This window comes from Vulpes vulpes, chromosome 3 (genome assembly GCF_048418805.1).
Source record: "Vulpes vulpes isolate BD-2025 chromosome 3, VulVul3, whole genome shotgun sequence".
NCBI classification, from domain to species: domain Eukaryota; kingdom Metazoa; phylum Chordata; class Mammalia; order Carnivora; family Canidae; genus Vulpes; species Vulpes vulpes.
In genome coordinates, this window is record NC_132782.1 from 143227835 (window position 1) to 143247820 (window position 19986).

A 19986-nucleotide genomic window follows, 5' to 3' on the forward strand; every position below is an offset into this window, starting at 1 on the left:
TGTTTCCAATATCCACTTCTGGCTCTCCCCTTCAATATCTGACCATTCTATTTCTTTCTTTTAAAGACCCTCCCCATCACTTCCGCTAAATCATGAATCCTGAGCATTCATATGAGCACAGCCTTAACCTCTAGCTTTGCTTTAGGAAATAGTTCTTTTTCCATAACTCTCCCCAAGGAATTTTTGCCCTCATAATACACAGGACTTCCCAAAGAAGACAATAATTCTGACTAAAAGTACATTAGATAGCTTTAATATCAATAACTATTGAACCAAAGTCTATTCATTTGAAAAATACAAAGACATTTGGACAAGAGAGTTAGGGCTTTGGGGGAGGGGGGGAATCTAAAACCAATCTTCTGAAATTGTTTTTTTTTTTTTTCTTTACTAAACAGTCCTAACTTCTACAGCTGCCCAGAGGAACTTACAATCACTTACGGGCACTCGTATAGGGCGACCTTCTCATTGACTTGCACTAGTAACCTCATTTGATCACTGGACTCAGGAGACATAAGGATGGTTTGGAATTCAATTCATGCAAGTCAGGTATAGGTTCATTAAAGGAAGAAACTCTTGTTTGTTTGTTTGTTTGTTTGTTTGCGGAAATAACATGTAATACATGTAAGTTCTTAAGAAATATTTGCTCTTTTTAATTAACTTAAGTTCATAACTTCATCTGGAGGTAAGTGAAACATTCTCCTTCCTCTATGTACATTTCTTCTCTCCTCATTTCTTTCTCTTCCAGTCTTCATTTCTGTAAGGAGAAAAATTTTAAGTACCTGTTATCACCCAGGGGAAGTTGGGAGGAATGCATAATGGCAAGCATGCTTACATGCTATCAGGCACTGTGCTAAATTCTATGAATACAAAGCTATGTAAAAGCCAAACCTTACTTCTTAAAGAACTCACCATCCATTTAGGGAAGTGACTATCCATTTTTAAATTGTTACTCCATGTGTTCATACTCACACAGAGTTTTAAATAAAGTGCTGTAGGCAAATAAGTAAGGGGCTAGTCCGTTTTGCTGGGGAGGTTGAGAAGAGTGTCTCAGAAATTAAAATCCTAAATGGTGGTTTGCAGTAGGGCATATCTTGGCCCACTTCTGCTCAGGGTTGGCCTTTGAACTTGAGATATGACTGATCCCAGAAGACACCATCAGTTAGATGCTGTCAGGGACTCTAGGCAAAACATGAATGAAAGCAGAAGTCATAAGGAGGCTGTCAGCAGAGATGGACTCTAACTGGGGCATGCCAATCCATATTTAGGCCAAGTATCAGAACCAAGGCAACTGGTGTCACATGCAGAGCTGAAACATTCCTACAATTTTATCTGAAAACAAAATAGAATAGGAACAAAGCAGATATCCTAACATGGCTATTAGGTCTAGAGCAAGCAAATCAGCACCAGCCATCCAGTGAGGTAGAACTCTGAGATTTTCAAAAAGCACCATGTTTTATGAGAAGAGCAGAAAGGGGCCAGATTACCTGTTTCCTAAAGAGGCAGATCCTCTAAGAAGTCATCTACTATCCGTAACATCTGCCTTAGAACAAAGAGGATCTGAGTGTCCTTTAAAGGGTCCAGCTCCCATTCTGATGTATAGTTTTCAACCATGAAGGTATTATAAATAGGAACACTTAGCATTTTGCTGACATCCATTATCTGTGGAAAAATTGATAAGCATAACTCATCTGAAAATTGACTGAATTCAAATGTAATTCAAGAATGAAACTGAAAAGGCAATAGCTTGATAAATTCTCTTCTGAATATAATCACAATGCAAGTAATTATTGTTTTAAGCTGGGACTTAAACTTGAATTAACCAGGCAATTGAATCATTTCTTCATTTACCTGTAAGTATGTAGCATAAACACACACACAGACACACACACATTCACACATACACTATTAACACCATTATAAGAATGCCTGGTTAAAAATATATTCTTTACCTGGCTTTGAGAAGTCATAGCTTTAGCCATGTTTAAAAAGTTGTCTTGAGGAAGGGTACTGCAATTATCCATGTTAGTAAGCAAGAGTACACATGCTGTACCTACAGCAAAGAAATAAATCAATTATTTTCTATCATAAACAGCAAGGTGTCAACAAGGTAATTAAGCACATGTGAAAGCAGCTTTCTATCAGATGAGGATCTAACAAATGAAATATCCCCAATAAATGAAAATATGAACCTGAAGTTCTTCTAATAGAAGAAATGATCTTTTAATTTCAACACGAGAGATCATTCCTAATGCAACTAAATGCACATTACATTGCAATCATCTACTATTCCAAATAGTGTGTTATAAAGTGATCTGAGGGAGGGGAGGGTGAAAGTGGTTGCTGCACACTGAAGACTGAGAAAGAATCCCAGAAAGTGAGGAGGGTTATGTGTGAATATTTGTAAAAGCAAGACATATATTTCGCAGTTCTACTAAAGACCTCTTGCCCTCTCCCAATTGGCTTCTAACTGAATCAAAGTTCTGCTTCACTAACAAATGCTTCCCCAGGAAAATATATAAAACCAAGATTCATTTTCATTTTCTTTGATAAATACCCAAAAGTAGAATTTCTGGATTTCTTGGTAGTTCTATTTTTAATTTTAATTTTTTGAGGAACCTATAGACTATTTTCCCAGTTTCAACAGTTTATATGCCCACTAATGGTGTACAAGTATTCCCTTTTTTTTCACATCTTCACCAATATTTGTTATTCCCTGTCTTTTTGTTAACAGCCATTCTAGCAGGTATGATATGATACCTCATTATGGTTTTATTTAGCATTTCCTTGATGATTAATGATGTTGAGCATCTTTCCAGGTACCTTATGGCCTCCTGTGTATCTTCTTAGGAAAGCTATTCACTTGTCTTCTGCTCATTTTTAATCAGATTGTTTTTTATGTCTTGTTTTGGTTTTGATTGGTATGAATTCTTATATATTTTATCTTTTTAAAGATTTATTTACTTTAGAGAGAGAGAGTGGGAGCAGAGAGAGGGAGAGAGAGAGAGAGAGAATCCTCAAGCAGACTCCCCACTGAGTGAACGCAGAATCCACTTGAAGCTCGATCCCAGGACCCTAAGATCATGACCCAAGTCAAAATCAAGAGTCAGACACTTAATCAACTAAGTCACCCAGGTGCCCCTTTATTTATTTTTGTTATCAATCTCTTATCAGTTACATGATTTGCAAATATTTTCTTTCATTCAGTAGGCTGCCTTTTTTATTTTACTGATAGTTTCCTTTGCTGTGCAGAAGCTTTTTAGGCTGCTGCAGTTCCATTTGCTTATTTTTGCTTTTGTTGCTTTTACTTTTGATGTCAGATTCAGTAAATCATCTCCAAGACCTATGGTGAGGAGCTTACCACGTATGTTTTCTTTTAGGAGTTTTATGATTCCAGGTCTAACTTCAAGACTAAAATCCATTTGGAGTTGATTTTTGTGTATGGTGTAAGATAGTGGTTGAGTTTTGTTCTTTTGCATGTGGCTGTCCAGTTTTCCCAACATCGTTTATTGAAGAGACTGTCTTTTGCCACTGTATATTATTGGCCCCTTTGTCATAAATCAATTGACCAAAATGTGTGGATTTATTTCTGGGCTCTCTATTCTGTTCTATTGATTTATGTGTTCATTTTTATGTTAATACCACACAATGCTTCCAGCCTTGTTCTTTCTCAAATTGTTTTGGCTCTTTGGGGTCTTTGGTGGTTCCATACAAATTTTAGTATTGTTCATTCTATTTCTATAAAAAACACCATTGGAATTTTGATAAGGATAGCACTGAATTTGTACGTTGCTTTGGAGGGTATGTGCACCTTAATATGAATTCTTCTAATCTCTAAGTACAGAATATCTTTCTATTTATTTGTGTCTTCTTCAATTTCTTGCACTAACATCTTGTAGTTTTCAGTATGCAGGTCTCTCATTTCCTTGGTTAAATTTATTCCTAGATATCTTATTCCTTTTGATATAATTAAATAAATTATTAAATGTAAACTCATTATTAGTATACAGAAATGCAACAGATTTTTGCATATAAATTTTGTATGCTACAACTTTACTGAATTTATTAGTTTTAATAGTTCTTTCATGAAGTCTTTAGGATTTTATAATATAATAACTTGTCATCTGCAATTAATGACAGTTTTAATTCTTTTCCAATTTGGACATCTTTCAGCTTTTCTTCAGTAAGTATGATGTTAGCTGTGGGTTGTTATATATGGCCTTTATTATGTTGGGATAGCATTCCCTCTATACATGCTTTGTTGAGAATTTTTATCATAAGTGGATGTTGAGTTTTGTCAAATTATTTTTCTGCAACTATTGAAATGATTATATGATTTTATCCATCATTTTGTTAACTTGGTATGTCACACTGACCGCATGGAACCAATATACGTTTCCCTATTCTTCTTTCTAAATACAATTAGAAACACTAGACATTATTTATAATCAAACACAAATATTGAAAAGTGAAGAAAAAAATTAACACTGGGAAAGGACCTCAGGATCCAAGGAACAATATGGTGGTGAGTTCTCTAGATTTTCTTTTTTTACTTCATAAATCCTATATTGGCTGCTGGAGAAGAGCACACTATGGAAAAAGCCAATTGGAGCTGGTGAAAGGAAAAGGAATGAAAGGAACAAAATGGGAAGGAAAGGGAAAGGGAAGAGGGGGAGAAAGGGGGGAGAAGGCAGGAAGACTGCTGTCTCTAACCAAGCATGAGAAAAGAAGCAACCTATCAAGATAGAAAACTTTCACACAACAGATACACTATCCCAGCCAAACACCAAGAAAGAGCTGCAGTCCCATCCACAGAAGTGTCTCTTCCCTTCTCCATCCTCCACACTATGCCAGTATAGTATCACAGAAGAAGAACAAGTAAGGAGCCAGGACTTTTATACCTGTAATTTGCTAGGTCCCTCTTGATGGTATCAATGGAAGCTACTTGGGGTTCCTGGACTTCTACCCCAATCATTAGGGTAGGGTGCTCCCATCCTCTTTACCAGTGTCAGAGGAGGCCAACCGAAACAGCAAAACTTTAATCACCATTCATCCAGTCTTAAGAAGGCTCCTAGCCTCCTTTGGTATCAGTGAAGGTCATATGGAGAGGAAGAACAAAGTTTGCTTCCCCCTGAAGGTGTCAACCAAGGCCTAGTGGGGAACCTACACTTGCAGATCCACAAGCACAGTTTCACAAGAGGTCTGCTAAACACAAGATTTAAATAAGATCCAGGGGCACCTAGATGGCTTAGTCGGTTGGGCATTTGACTCTTGATTTTTGGCTTGGGTCATAGTGTCAAGGTCATGGGAGGGAGCCCCGAGTTGGGCTCTGCACTCAGTGTGGAATGTGCTTGTCCCTCTCCCTCCCCTCACTTGTGCTCACTGTCTTTCTCAAATAAGAAAAATATTAAAAAAGAAAAAGAAAATAAATAAGATTCAGAGTATCATTGTATCATACCCCAAACATTAAAGGTATAAACAAGAATCACTTCTCATACCAAAACCAAGAAAATCTAATCAAATTTATAGAACATACACATAATTTTCAAGCATCCATGGAACATTTACCAAAATATACTATAGACTAAGACATAATTTAATTTCAAGAGCAATTTAAAGAATTTAAATCAGAGTGTGTCCTTTGACCATAATGGATCAAACTGTAAGTCAGTAACCAAGTGGTAACAAGAAAAACCCCAAGCACTTAAAAACTATACAAAACATTCTAAATAACTCATGAGTCATAAAGGAAGTTTCAAGGGAAAGAAAAAAATACATTAAACTGGAAGATAATAAAGATACAGCATATCAAAATCTGTGTAGATCACTGAAGAACTGTTTACAGGAAAATGTGTAGGACTCAATGCTTATAATAGAAGAGAAAAAAGTCCAAAATCAACAATCTAAGTCCCTCCCCTCAAAAACCTAGTAAAAAGAAAGCAAATTATATCCAAATCAGGAAGATGAAAGAAATCCAAAAGAGCAGAAATCAATGAACAAATTGAAAACAGAAAAACAATTTAAAAATCAATGAAACAAAAACATGGATCCTTGGAAAGATCAATACAATTGACAAACTTTTAGAAATAGTGTCAGAACAAAAGATAAGGCACAAATCACTAACATTAGGAAGGACACAGGGGATATTCCTACACACCCCACAGACATAAAAGGAATAATAAGGAAATGCTATGAACAACTCTACACACATAAATCTGACAACTTGGATGGAATAGACTGAACTAAAAACTACAAACTATCCCAATTTGCCTAATATGAAATAGATTATTTTAATAGCTTGCTAACTATTTTAAAATTAATTTTTTGATATTAAAAACGCTAAGAAAGAAATCTCCATACTCAGATGATTTCATTGAAAAACTCTACCAAACATTTTAATAGAAATTAACACCAATTCTTCACAATCTCTTCAAGAAAATGGAAGAGGAGGGGCACCTGGCTGAGTGGCTGAGCATCTGCCTTTGGCTCAGGTCATAATCCCAGGGTTCCTGAGATCAAGCACTGTATCAAGCTCCCAGCAGGGAGCCTGCTTCTCCCTCTGCCTGTGTCTCTGCCTCTCTCTGTGTGTCTCTCATGAATGAATGATTGAATGAATGAATAAATAAATAAATAAATAAATAAATAAATAAATAAATAAATAGAAAGTGGAAGAGGAATACTTTCCAACTCATTTTTTGAATTTAGTGTACTCTAACACCAAAACCTGACTAAAACACCAACTACGGGCGGGGGAACTACAGATCAACATCTTTCATAAATATAGATATAAATATTTTAACAAAATATTATCAATAAGATTCAGCAATATGTGAAAAGAATTATATATCATGATTACACGGCTTTTATTCTAAGGAGATAAGGCTGGCTCGAGAGATTCAAGAACCAATATAATCCACCATATTAAGAAGATAAAGAAAAACTCTGCATGATTATATCAATCAGTGGGGAAAAGTTATTTGATAACATTCAATAGCCATTCATGGTAAGGAAAGAAAAACTCTCAGAGAACTAAGAATTAAGAACTTCCTCAAACTGACAAAGAACAACTGTAAAAAAGCCTATTGCTGTATTTATAATGGTGAAACACTGAATATTTTCCTCCTAAAATCAGAAACACCACAGGGTTATCTGCTCTAAACACTATTACTCAACATAGTACTGGAACTTCTAGGCAGAACAACATGACAAGCGAAGAAAATAAAAGGCATACAGATTAAAGAGAAAGACAAAATTACCCCTATTGAAAATATCATGAAAATCGAAAAAAATAAAAAACCTTTCCTAGAACTAATAAGTGAGTTCAGCAAGGCCACAAGAAACAAGATCTGCATGCAAAATTCTATTGTAATATGAGGTACCAGCAATAAGCATCCGGAAACCAATACAAATATGATACCATTTTAAAAAATTAAACACTTAGGTATAAATCTAATAAACGTGTACAGAACTTGAATCTTAAAAAATGTGGAGCACTTTTGAAAGAAATCAAAGATCTGAATAAATGGATAGACCTAGTATGTTCACGGATTGGAAGACTCCACAGAGTAAGATGTCAATTCTCTCCAAATTGATATATGTGTTTAATATAATTACTATCAGTATCCAATCAAGTTTTTTTTTTTTTTTTTTTTGTAGAAATAGTCAAAGTAATTCTAAAATTCCCATGGAGGAGGAATTGAAGATGGCAGTATAGGAAAACTGTGAACTCACCTCCTCCGCCTGGAGACACAATAAATTTATAGCTACATATGAAATAATTTTCTCTGAAAAGGACCCGACAACCAGATGAATAATATCTCTATAACAAAAAAAAACAAAAGTAGTACATCTAGAAGAGTATGAGAGGCAGAGACACTGCCTTACCCAGGACCCCACTCCAGATGCAGTGACCCTACAATCAGGTGGGATTCAAAAAAATATGAACTCTTTCTCAAGGAATAAAGGGAATGTGCCCCACATCAGGCACCACAACCCTGGGGGTCGGCACCAGAAAGACAAGTCCCCACAATATCTAGTCTTGAAAATCAACGGGGATTAAGACCAGGAGAATCATAGAACTATAAAGAACAGAGATCCCAATCCTAAAGGGTTTCCACACGAACCCAATCATCCTGAGATCTAGTAAGAAAGCAACAGACTGGATAGCACCTAGATTGTAAGTCAAGGAGACCCACTCACGACTTTTAAATGTACACATGTAATAAAACAATACAGAGCCACACACACACATTATAACAGTGTCGATTTCCTGGTTTTGATCAGGTCACATAATGTGGGGAGGTGACTATCCTACCAAGCCACTGGAACATCACATGTGACAAAAAAATATATGAATGATCTGTGTCTGTTATTGCCACCAACCAACCCAGGACTCAGGAAGTAGGGTATAGAGTGCATAGGCCCTCTCTGAACTCTCTCTTTCCAACTTCCCATGAATCTGTGATTATTTCAAAATTAAAGGTTTTTCATAAGGATAATGAGACTCACCACATTTCAAGACTTCTTTTTGAATTTGTTTTAACTTTGCCACCATCTTAGAGGAGAGATCTTGGATAGAGTTGATATCTAAGACATAAGCCACACAGTGAATCCTGTCCTTCAGCGATGGAGAGGTGATGAAGTTAGGATGATTGGGTGTAATTGGTCTATTGGGGTTCAACTGATATGGAAACATAAGATAACATTTAGAGATTATTAACTGAGTTCTTTATGACACATTCATGCTTCAAATGCAACTACCACTAACCTCCAACTTTTCTTCCTCTAGCCACTCTTCCCTCAAGTTAATAAGTAGTACCCCTTCCATACTTCCTCTCCACTATGAGTGTAATGTTATTATATCTTTCTTATGGAAAAAAAAAACCACTTCATTGCATTGGTGAAAATGAGAATTACACATACTTTATATTATCCATACTGGAAATATTTCAGGAAAGTACAAACTATTTAAAAAGCTAGTTTCACATTCCAGTCTCCAGAAAAACAAAACAAAACAGAACAAAACAAAACAAAAACTACCATTGATATTGGTTACACATCATTTAGGACTTCTCTCTAAATATTTTGTGTACTTAAATGGACTAATGGATAGAGAAAAAAGGAGAGTGAAAAATAGATGGAAAATACATTTTAAAATAAAATACTATAATTTCTTTAATTTTACAGAAGAAAAAGAAATTAAGATAAAACAGAAGAAATACCAAATTTCAGTTATTATCTCCTTACCACCGAACAATCATCTTTCTAGGATTAAGAAAATAGATTTAAAAGTATCGTGAAGGGCTACATTCATTATTATTTTACCCATATGTTTCAATGTTGGATTGAACTGACTGCCTCTCTGTTGTGAAAAATGAAGGTTCTCATAGGTTCACAATTTCTCCCATCTCTCTGCTCTGTTCCATCTCCCTGTAACTTATGTCTCCTTGGATTGTGAGGGTAAGAATTATGTTCTTAGTCAGTTATGTGTTTCCAGTAACTAGCATAGTGTCTGGCACAAATTAGGTTTTTAATCGTGGTTTTTAAATATATAAGTACATAATTAAGGTTTCCAATCAAGCACAAATGAAAGGCAACAGAATTCACTGTTCAGAAATTGAGGCTGATTGTATTATACCCAATGCCTAAAAGAAAGGTGACAATAATGGTTGACCCTTTGAGAATTTAAAGTACATCATCTCATTTATCTTCTCGGGCACCCTATGAAAGGGCATTATTATTATTATTACCTACATTTTATATATGAAAAATTAAAACTTACAGAGACAAGTGTATAACTTGCTTATGGGTACACATCGAACTCATGGCAGAGTCAACCTTTGAATGTAGGTGTTTAAGTAGCATTTAAGTGTGATTCCTAAGTACTGACAGTATAAAATACAACACTTCGACAAAAAGTGTTTAATTGTTCCACGATTTTGTCTGATTGATCAAAAAAGTGCATGAGATTATTATTTTCCTATCTTTTACAATTTTACAATATTGTAAAGAGTGATATAAACACGACTTCTTCTTGTCCTTTTTCTAGAATCTGTATGAGTAAAATGCTGCCTTTTGGCTGTATTTCTTTTCTTTCTTTTTTTTTTCCTCTGAGGTCCCATTTTTTTTAAGTAATCGCCATATTCATTGTGGAACTCAAACTTATGACCCTGAGTTTAAGAGTCACAAGTTCTATCAACTGAGCCAGCCAAGCATCCCAGGCTTTATTTCTTATTGCTATAGAAAATAAGTTACTCTACTTTACCTATATGAACACTTAATCACCCAACGTAGAATAGTATTGGTTGATGTTGAAAACATCTTAAAGACAGTTGAAACTGCCTTATGGGATAAAACTTTAACAAAAAGCATTGATGAAACTGATTTAAAACGTTTGAGAGATTGGAGAATTCTTACCTGGTATCTGTCTGGCACGCAGCCTTTTAAGATGTAGGGTATGTCTTCCATGCACAATCCTACTCCTTCTTTCTCATGTATCCCCATGGAGTCACACAAGCTAAATTGCAGACATGGGTCATATTTCCCGTATTTAATAGGATATATCCTATACTATAAAACAAAGTATATCAAAGGTAAAAACTCATTCTTCAACTAGCATTCAAGACATGACAATAGGAAAAACAGAGAGTGGTTAATATTTTAACACTGTGGTCCTCAAACATCTTGGGGAAAAATTATTGAGAATCTCAAAGATATTTTATTTATGTAGGTTATATCTATTGATATTTAACATACTAAAAATTTTAAACTGAACAAAATTTCAAATGAATTCTTAAATCATTTAAGAATACAATTATAAATCTGTTGCATATTAACCTAAAATATATTTTTATGAAAAAAATAAATTCTCCAAAAAGCATTAAAAAGAGCAGGACCAATTTACTTTTTTGCAATTCTCTTTATTATCTGGATTAATATAAGATGGCTAGATTCTCATATCTGCCTCTGAATTCAATCTGTTGTGATATATCATTTCGGTTGAAGTGTATGAAGAAAATCTATCTCGCATACATGCATGTAGTAGGAAAAGGAAAGAGTGTTTAATTTAACAGCTTTCAGAGAATTGTAGCTATTCCTCATTAATAATCCATCAAAGCTCAATAAGTGATAATTTCTCCAAAGGTTAGCTACAATGTGGAATCTGTGACATTTTCATACTCAGCTACATTAAATTCATTGATCTATCTTATGCTTTGAATATACTTTTTACCCATGCATGACTTACTAACCCAATGCATTTGGTCATTTGAAAATATTGGTTCCTTGGCATATCTAGATCTTCTAAATATTGGCACATTTCACCACACAATATTAAAACATCATATTTGTTACTAACACCATTAATCTCATCAGGTAAATCTTTCAGTTATGAAGTTATGGAGCTCAAAGTGATGGATACAGGTTTCCCAAAGTTCTAATTTTTCTTAAAAGTTCAAATGTTATCACTGGCAACAAACATTGCTGGTTGGTTGCTTTTCTTGTAATGATATGCTCACTTTGTGCATTGTCTATTAATGCCTACCAAATACCTAAGTATGAATAAGCAAGTCCGTCAATTGTCTTCTCAATTAAAAATGACATTACATGAGAAAAGTTCAGCTCACACTCAATTGCACCAGTGTCTTTGCTTAACAACCACCATGTCTTGATATACCTTAAAAACCCTTTGAATGTACTTCCAATTTTATCACACAAAATATTAAAATAATGTGTTCTCAAAAGTTGAGGTCTTTTTTTTTAAAGATTTTATGTATTTATTCATGAGAGACACAGAGAGAGAGGCCGAGACATAGGAAGAGGGAGAAGCAGGCTCCATGCAGGGGGTCTGATGTGGGCCTTGATCCCAGGACCCCAGGATCATGACCTGATCCAAAAGCAGACATTCAACCACTGAGCCACCCAGGCATCCCTCAAAAGTTGAGTTTAAATAAAAATCAATAGTTGTTACTTAGTCATCAATTACATTAAGTGAAATTAGCATTTTGTTTGTTTTTACTGCAAGTGATAAGAGCATACACAGTGATTACTAATAGTGCTTGGTGCCATTGCTTGATTCATGCTAAAGTGCCAGCCAACAAGTAAAACTACATTTGTATGATCAGTTCAAATGTCAGCATATGAGAATAAGCAAAACCATCTAAGTATTATTACACAAATAATTTTAAACTCACGGATCCCCTAAAATGCTCTCAGGAATCCTTAGGGGTCTGCAAACCTCACTTTGAGAAGCTCCACTTTAACAAGTCTTCTTTCCTAGAGAAACACACTCCATCTGATACCAAGAGTATTTTTCAGAACTCTGAAAATTTTTTATTGATCAAACACACTTCTGCACAGGCACAAGTATGGAAGACATAGGAAGAAACACAGAAACGTACTTCTCAGAGATAACAGACAACACCTGAATCACAATTCTCCTATTCCAGACCCGGCAGTTGGGAACCCCTCTAAGATCCTACTGTAATCTGTAATGGGGTCAAAGCTCCATTGGGCGATAAACCCAATGCCTAGGAGCAATCCCATTAGATATTCTGATCTAAGTGAAAGGGAACTACTACTGGTGCCTCCACCTGAAGGGACTTACACAAAGCAGTCGAATTACATACTTAAAGTGCGTTGTAAAACTTCAAGATCAGCGGGCGCATTCATAGTCTTCATTAATCTGTTTTCTTCATAAATTTAATTCTTCAAAGAGAAAGGTCTCTTGAGAAATAAAATATTCTGTTTCCCTGACATTCTGTCTCGTGTTCCTTCAGTTTATATAGAAGTATTTGCCTTTCATTTGGACTTTCGGATCTACATCTTCCCTTAAAGCCATGCCTTTGGAGCTTTCAACACGAAAAAGAGGGAGATCAATCCTGTTCTGATGAGTACCTTTATTACAGCATCCATCACATTGAATAGTACTTATTTGCTTATTATCTACACTGAAATCCCTGAATAAAAAGACGAGCTTCTATTTGTATTTAGGTCTTTGTTGCCAATACAATATTTAACAAATAGAAATATGTCAATCAACGCTTAGGGTATTGAATTACTGTTGTGATACCTTGCTTCAGCTTCTGAGACTAGGCTAATATACCAAAATAAAGCCAGTCAAATAAGTAGAATCTAGTCAACATCAAGAAATAAGATGAGGTTCTTGAAGGTGTTAGAAAATGCTTTCATTTATTAAATGTGACACAAAATTAAAATGTCTTACGCTAAATTTTGCACTGACAGTGCACAGAGTGTTTCCAATCAGTAGGCACTATTTGCTTGTAGCAGTCACAGAAAAACAGAGTTGGATTATGAAATGTTCTATTCTTTCATCTTAATATTTTCACTTGAGTATGTAACATTGAAAAGCACAGAATGGAAGAAAGTTTTTCCACCGTACTTTGTAGATCTTCAGATGAACAGTTTCAAAAATGGTATTAGCACTTAACATTTGTTAACAAGTAAGATGGTATTTGTAGGACCACTGATAGATTTACCGTTTGAGGGTTGACCCACCAAAGTGAAATGCTATCTTGCTTTTCACGATCATTTCTTATAAAATGTCTTGTCAAATGGAAAAGTGTTGTAATACATCATTTTCATTATTTTTATCATGGGAAAAAAGAATTTCAATCCAGATACAACCATGTGGGGCATGAGTAAAACTGACTTCTGATATCATGGACAAAGATTTCTATAAAGTTTCTTAAATTTTAGTGGTTTTTTTTTTTTTTTTTGCAAATACCAAAAATCATTCTCCCTGTAACTACTTCTTGCATGCATAAAAATGGAAAGCCTCTCAGTGAAACACAACTCAAGGAGGGAATTCTGAGTTACCTTTTGACTCTTGTTTTACATTTGATTTAGCATTTAATTGCTTGTGGATTGGGAGGAGAGTAATGATCTCAGAGAAAACAACTAAGAAACAAACACACGGAATAGTTGTAATCGATAAAACAAAAGCCTCAGGAAATCCTTAAATAACTCACCTGCTCAGTAATGCTGGTGATATCAGCACCCACTGGGGCATGGCGAGTCCTCTGGCCTCGGAAAATAGACTTCACTGAATTGATAAAACTAGACTTTCCAGACCCAGTTGGACCCAGCAAGAGAATACGAATTTCTGAAATAATGTGTACACAGGGCTTGTAGGCTCTGAGTTCGGCTACAAGTGGATTTCTGTACCTGTCAAATAATATTCAGTACTTAAAGACAACAGCCAAATTTCCATAGGAGCGGTACAATTCTCCTGCTGCTTCTTTTCTTCCCTTAAAAAGTATGTTTTAAGTACTTATTATCTTGGCATTAACACCTATCATATGATTTGAAAGGGTCTAAGGTTACGCATTTTGTACTTGAAGAAAATGTGTTTATCGATGTCCAAATAAAGTTGAACATTAACCAGCAACCAAATCACTGTTAAACTATGAGCCCTAGACCACCCAAGTCTAACAAATTCAGCAACTGAAGATGAGTATTATATCAGTAATAATATCATATTAAGGAAAAATAATATACATGCAATGCAGATATTTATCTATAAATTGGCGTGAGGGGGCTTTTTTTAAAAAACTTACTGAAACTACCCCAAAAAAACTTTATTCCCAGGGAAAGGTGTCAGAGGAATTATCTGAAATAGACACCTAGACTTTTCTGTCTGGAAAACCTAGAATCTAGCAAGTCCAAGGTGAAACATAAAGTCAAACTGTCACCAGGTAGATTTTTAAAGGATCACAGTTGGTAGTGATCTTGCTTCTGTTGTCGCTGTAAATTGCCTCAAATGTATTATGTAAGTAACATAATAACTCACTGGTATCACTCCAACTTATGTGATCTTTATTTTACGATGTCATTTCCAATGCCATTTATAGGAGTGTTCTAAATAAAATGAGTAATAGATAATCCAAGAACCTAACTTACTTCATGGCTCTTGTTATCTTGCTTATGTAGTTTGTATCATCCTTAATCCCTGTAGGAAATAAACATAGTGTAATAAGTTTTTTTTTAAGTTACCTGGCTAAATCTCCCCAAGTCTACCTTCTAAATGGGAGCAGCGAGTCTTCCTATATAATTCAGGGCTGAGCCGTCCAGTTAGGAGTCAGAGTTGGCAACATCATGGGAAAAGAAAGGAAAATTATCCTCCCCGCACATTAACTGGCTCTGGAAACTCTCACATAACTATGCCTAGAGATCCTAGAGCTGACCCAAAAGGGGTCATGTGCCAAAATAAACCCTGCTCTCATTAACTCTCCATCTCCATGTCTCCACTTATACCTCTCACCTTTCTTTGCTCAAAGCTGCCTATACTTTCTGGGTAGTATACTCTTCTGCTCCTTGGGTTTCATTTTGAAGTTTATGGAAGAGAAATTCGATGGCATGAAATCTGACTGCTCCTCTCATTTCTCCTTGTTCTTGCAGCTTGATTATGACCCACAAACACAAAGATGAGAACCAGAATGCTGGATTATCTAATTTAACATACCTTCAACTCGAAAAACTTCACATTCCAAAAACCTGGTCTTGTAGCAGGAATTTTGTTCTGAATCATTGTCTTTTGAAGGGTATGTAGAAAGTATGGCTTTGCCTAGATCTACAGAGAACTTCTTTTTGCCAAAGAAATAAAATTCCAGTTGTTTAGAAACAATTTTCATTTCTGTTTCTAAAACTGCAGTTATTTCACTTTCTCTATCCTTTCGAAATGAAAAATTGAGGGAAGGATTTGGCCTTGTTAACTTATCAGACTTTTCAGGATAATGCTCAAGCATAAAGACCACCCATAAAACTTCAGAAAAGTAAATTATTGTAACAGTAGGTCCCTGATTAATGCACCTCTCAAGCATATAAAAAATGTCACTTTTGTGAACACTAGACTTATAAAGAAGTCTCAAGGACACGTTCCCAAGAAACTTTTGCAGTCTTTTCTCCTCATTCCATGTCAATCTGGTTGTGACTGCCATTGTTCTGTATCTGATAGAAAAACAACAACAGGTTAGGAGGCTAGTTAGTGTATCATAGTGGTTTAAAGCACAGATTTCTGCTTCTAGCTCCAGAGCATTTTTTTTTCCTCTGCTCCAGTGAAAACATTATTTGGATTACAAGGCAAAAAACCATATAGAAATGGAACAATAGTGGTACATATGAAAAAAATAATTTAGAAATAAAAAATATCATCGAATTTTTTAAAGACAAAATAAATGCAAGCCTAGATAAAGAATAAAGTAAGATTAATAAATTAGAACACTGATCACCAAATGTTTTTCTTAATAACAAACAGTAAATATTTTAGGCTTTGCGGGCCATATGGCCTCTGCCATAATGACTCAACTTTGCCAATGTGACACAAAAACAGAGACAATATGTAAAGCCCTTTTTACCAAAACAGGTGGGTGTCACACAGGCCATAGTTGACCAACCCATTGATTAGAAGGTAGGAAAAAGGAATTTATATAGAAAACAGTTCCCAAAGAAGGAAATTGACCTATGAAAGGATTTAACTTTTTTTTTTTTTTTTTTTATGATAGGCACACAGTGAGAGAGAGAGAGGCAGAGACACAGGCAGAGGGAGAAGCAGGCTCCATGCACCGGGAGCCCGACGTGGGATTCGATCCCGGATCTCCAGGATCGCGCCCTGGGCCAAAGGCAGGCGCCAAACCGCTGCGCCACCCAGGGATCCCTATGAAAGGATTTAAAAGACATTGAGGTCCTACAGCAGCATAAACCATGTGCCATCATGCCAATTCTTTCAATAAGAAAAGAGAACACAGGATAAATTGTAAATACATATATTTGAAAACAGTGGAGGGCTAAGATTTGGAAAATAAGTGAACACGGAGACATGAGCTTGGCATTTGGGAGCACATTTCCCTAAGGAGCATCTGTTAGCTTTAGAAGAGATGCCAAAGATGCTGAGATGTTAGGCAAAAGTTTTACTAGACTCCCAGACCTAGAGGAATATAGTGCAACAAAGAGGATGTCTTGGCAATCCTCCTCTCAGGTCATGGGCAAGGATTATTTTTTTTTAATTTTTGTTTATTTATTTATATGAGACACAGTGAGTGAGCAAGAGAGAGAGAAAACAGAAGCAGAAGGAGGGGGAGAGGAAGAGGGAGAGGCAATCTCCTGCTGAGCAAGGAGCCCTATTTGGGGATGTGGGGTTTAATCACAGGGGCTCCATTCCAGGACTCCAGGATCATGAATGGAGCTGAATGCAGACATTTAACTGACTAAGCCACCGTGGGCAAGGATTCTGAAGACCTACAGGGTAGAAGGAAGAGTGGACTGGAAATGGACAACCTTGACTCCATCTCCTAAGTACTTCCCATCTATGATTGGGTTAGGATAAATGAAGATTGCTTGTGCCTCCAAGCTGCGTGGCAAATACAAAACAAATCTTGTCTAGATGAAGAGAACATCTTTCTAGCTTCAAATGATCTCCACATTCTTTTAATATTCAGTGATTCACGTTCATCATAAACACAAGAGGAAATGAAACAACAGGATAGAAAACCAAGAGAAAAAGTAGAACACATGAATAAACCCATACTGTTTATTCATTTGCTTTGTTTTTTTAGATTCCACATGCAAGAGAAATCCGATGGCATTTTTCTTTGGCTTATTTCATTTACCATAATCTCCTCTAGATCCACCCGTGTTGTCCCAAATGGCAAGATCTCGTCCTTTTTTATAGCTGAGTAATATCATAATGGGTGTGTGTGTGTGTGCGTGTGTGTGTGTGTGCACGTGAGTATGTCACATCTAATGGAAAAACCGTCTCTAATGGAAAAGCAGTCAAAGTATACGAAGAAGACATTCACAGATGAGGTAACTCAAATGAACTATAAACATAGAAAAAAATGTTCAGCCATTCTAGAAAGAACTGTAAATTAAACAATAATGAGATGTCATATCACATTCAAACAAAAGTCCGGCAATAGCAAGTTGACCTGGACATGGAGATTCAATAATATTCACATTATTTGACAGACATGCATCATTCTGGGGAACAACTACATTCATAGCAGCATTGTTTAGGATGACATTAGGAGATTGGATGTACACATTTTGGCATATTCACACAATGAAATATTAAAGAGCATTGAAGTGACTGAACTAGACCTATTTGTATCAACATTGATAAAGTTCAAAAAATTAATCTTCAGCGGAATAAAGCAAGTTGAGAATGACACACTTAGTATGGACACACTTAGATATCATTTAAATGAACTGTTAACAAAGCAATACTAGAGATCATGTTTAGATACATATGGGTATACCAAAAGCATAAAAACAGGCAAGACAACAATTTATACCAAAGTCTGGATAATATTTCCCTCAAAGAAGGAAGGGAAGAGAAAAGAACGTAGGAGAGGTTCACAGAGAACTTCGACATTATCTGTAATGCTTTTGTTTTTCAGGAGTGAAAAACTGTCCTAATTGGATAAAGCAAGTCATTTAAAATATCTGATAGAATTGTGTAAGATTACACTGGAGTTTACCTACTCTCTGAAGTGCCCTGTGTTGGAAACTTTCATTAAAAAAGAAAACAGAACAAAATTAAGGAGGAGGGCAGCCCAGGTGGCTCAGCGGTTTAGTGCCGCCTTCAGCCCAGGGTGTGACCCTGGAGACCCTGGATCCAGTCCCACGTCAGGCTCCCTGCATGGGGCCTGCTTCTCCCTCTGCCTGTGTTTCTGCCTGTCTCTCTCTCTCTCTCTCTCTCTCTCTCTCTCATGAATAAATAAATAAAATCTTTTTTAAAAAAAAAATTAAGGAGGAAATTGCATCAGCAGCAATTTGGAATTCTTTTTCAAAGAAAGGAAAATATAATTTTCCATACACAGCTAGGAAACATCGGATGGCAAAAAGTCACTTACCTGCTTTTAAGAGTTGGATGGAGCTTCAATGTCGGGTTAGCTGCTCTGTTTGATGCCTCCAGCAGCCGCAGTGTGGAGAACGAAGGTTCTGCTGAGAGCTCTGGTTGAAAGAAAAGAAAGTGAAACTCAAAGTAGCAGGCAGCAGGCAGCTGTCATTAAGTTTCGTTTTCCTTGCTAGAGAAAAGAGACAGAGAAAACAAAAGGGAGAAAAAAGATTTCTGCCAAACACATGAGAAAGATCTTTGGTCCCTCTGTAGCCTGCATGAAATGGCCATTAATAAAAAACTGCACTAAATCTAATAGCTAACATTTCTGTACATTTAACTATGTGCTTGGCACTGGGCCACTGCATGCATTTTCCTAGTTTCTTCTCAAAACAATCTCACAGAGTAATCACTATTAGTATCTTTATTTCTCAAAGTATGCAGATGAAACTTAGGGACATTTGATGACTTTGCCCAAATTAATCCAGTGAGCAGAGTGGTGGCCCTGGCTGGTGTTTAAAACCAAGTCTTTCTTTTTTTTTTTTTTTTTTTTAATATTTTATTTATTTATTCATGAGAGACACAGAGAGAGAGGCAGAGACACAGGCAGAGGGAGAAGCAGGCTCCATGCAGGGAGCCCGACGTGGGACTGGATCCCGGGACCCCAGGATCACGCCCTGAGCCAAAGGCAGACACTCAACCGCTGGGCCACCCAGGTGTCCCTAAAAACCAAGTCTTTCTGCACTGGAACAAACAGATGGGGACTTGACTTTTCCTGAATTCATCTTTAAGGCAATTTCTTTTCCCATTTATTCACTCAATGCAGGCCTAGACCCTGGGGAAGGATATGGCCAAGTAAGATAAAAACACTGCCCTCAAATGGCACGCTGTGTGCCCAGGGAGATGGTCAGACACACAGACAGTTGTATTAGTGTTCTGATACCAGAACTTAGGGCACTAGTAACAGCTAGTCAAAGTTTAGACTGAGGCACAAAGTTGTAGGGCAGGAAGAAATTTTCCTCTTTCCTCCAAGGTTTTTCTAGTTGGTTTAGGAATTAAACTGACATGAGACAGATTAACAAAAGGAAAAAATAAAGTTGTATTATATGTGCATGGACCCAATAATAAGATGAGGC

General features: G+C 36.2%; 1 protein-coding gene across 1 annotated transcript; it reads right to left on the reverse strand.

Moving 5' to 3' along the window:
* Nucleotides 1-231: 231 nt before the first annotated feature.
* On the reverse strand, nucleotides 232-18988 carry IFI44L (interferon induced protein 44 like). Its single transcript, XM_026004769.2, has 9 exons — nucleotides 18867-18988; nucleotides 15479-15963; nucleotides 14917-14965; nucleotides 13986-14181; nucleotides 10414-10566; nucleotides 8506-8677; nucleotides 1950-2050; nucleotides 1485-1659; nucleotides 232-754 (listed from the first exon to the last, which is right to left on the reverse strand). The coding sequence occupies exons 2-8, from the start codon at nucleotides 15951-15953 to the stop codon at nucleotides 1492-1494; spliced, it is 1314 nt and encodes a 437-aa protein (XP_025860554.1). The 5' UTR covers nucleotides 15954-15963; nucleotides 18867-18988; the 3' UTR covers nucleotides 232-754; nucleotides 1485-1491.
* Nucleotides 18989-19986: the final 998 nt, after the last annotated feature.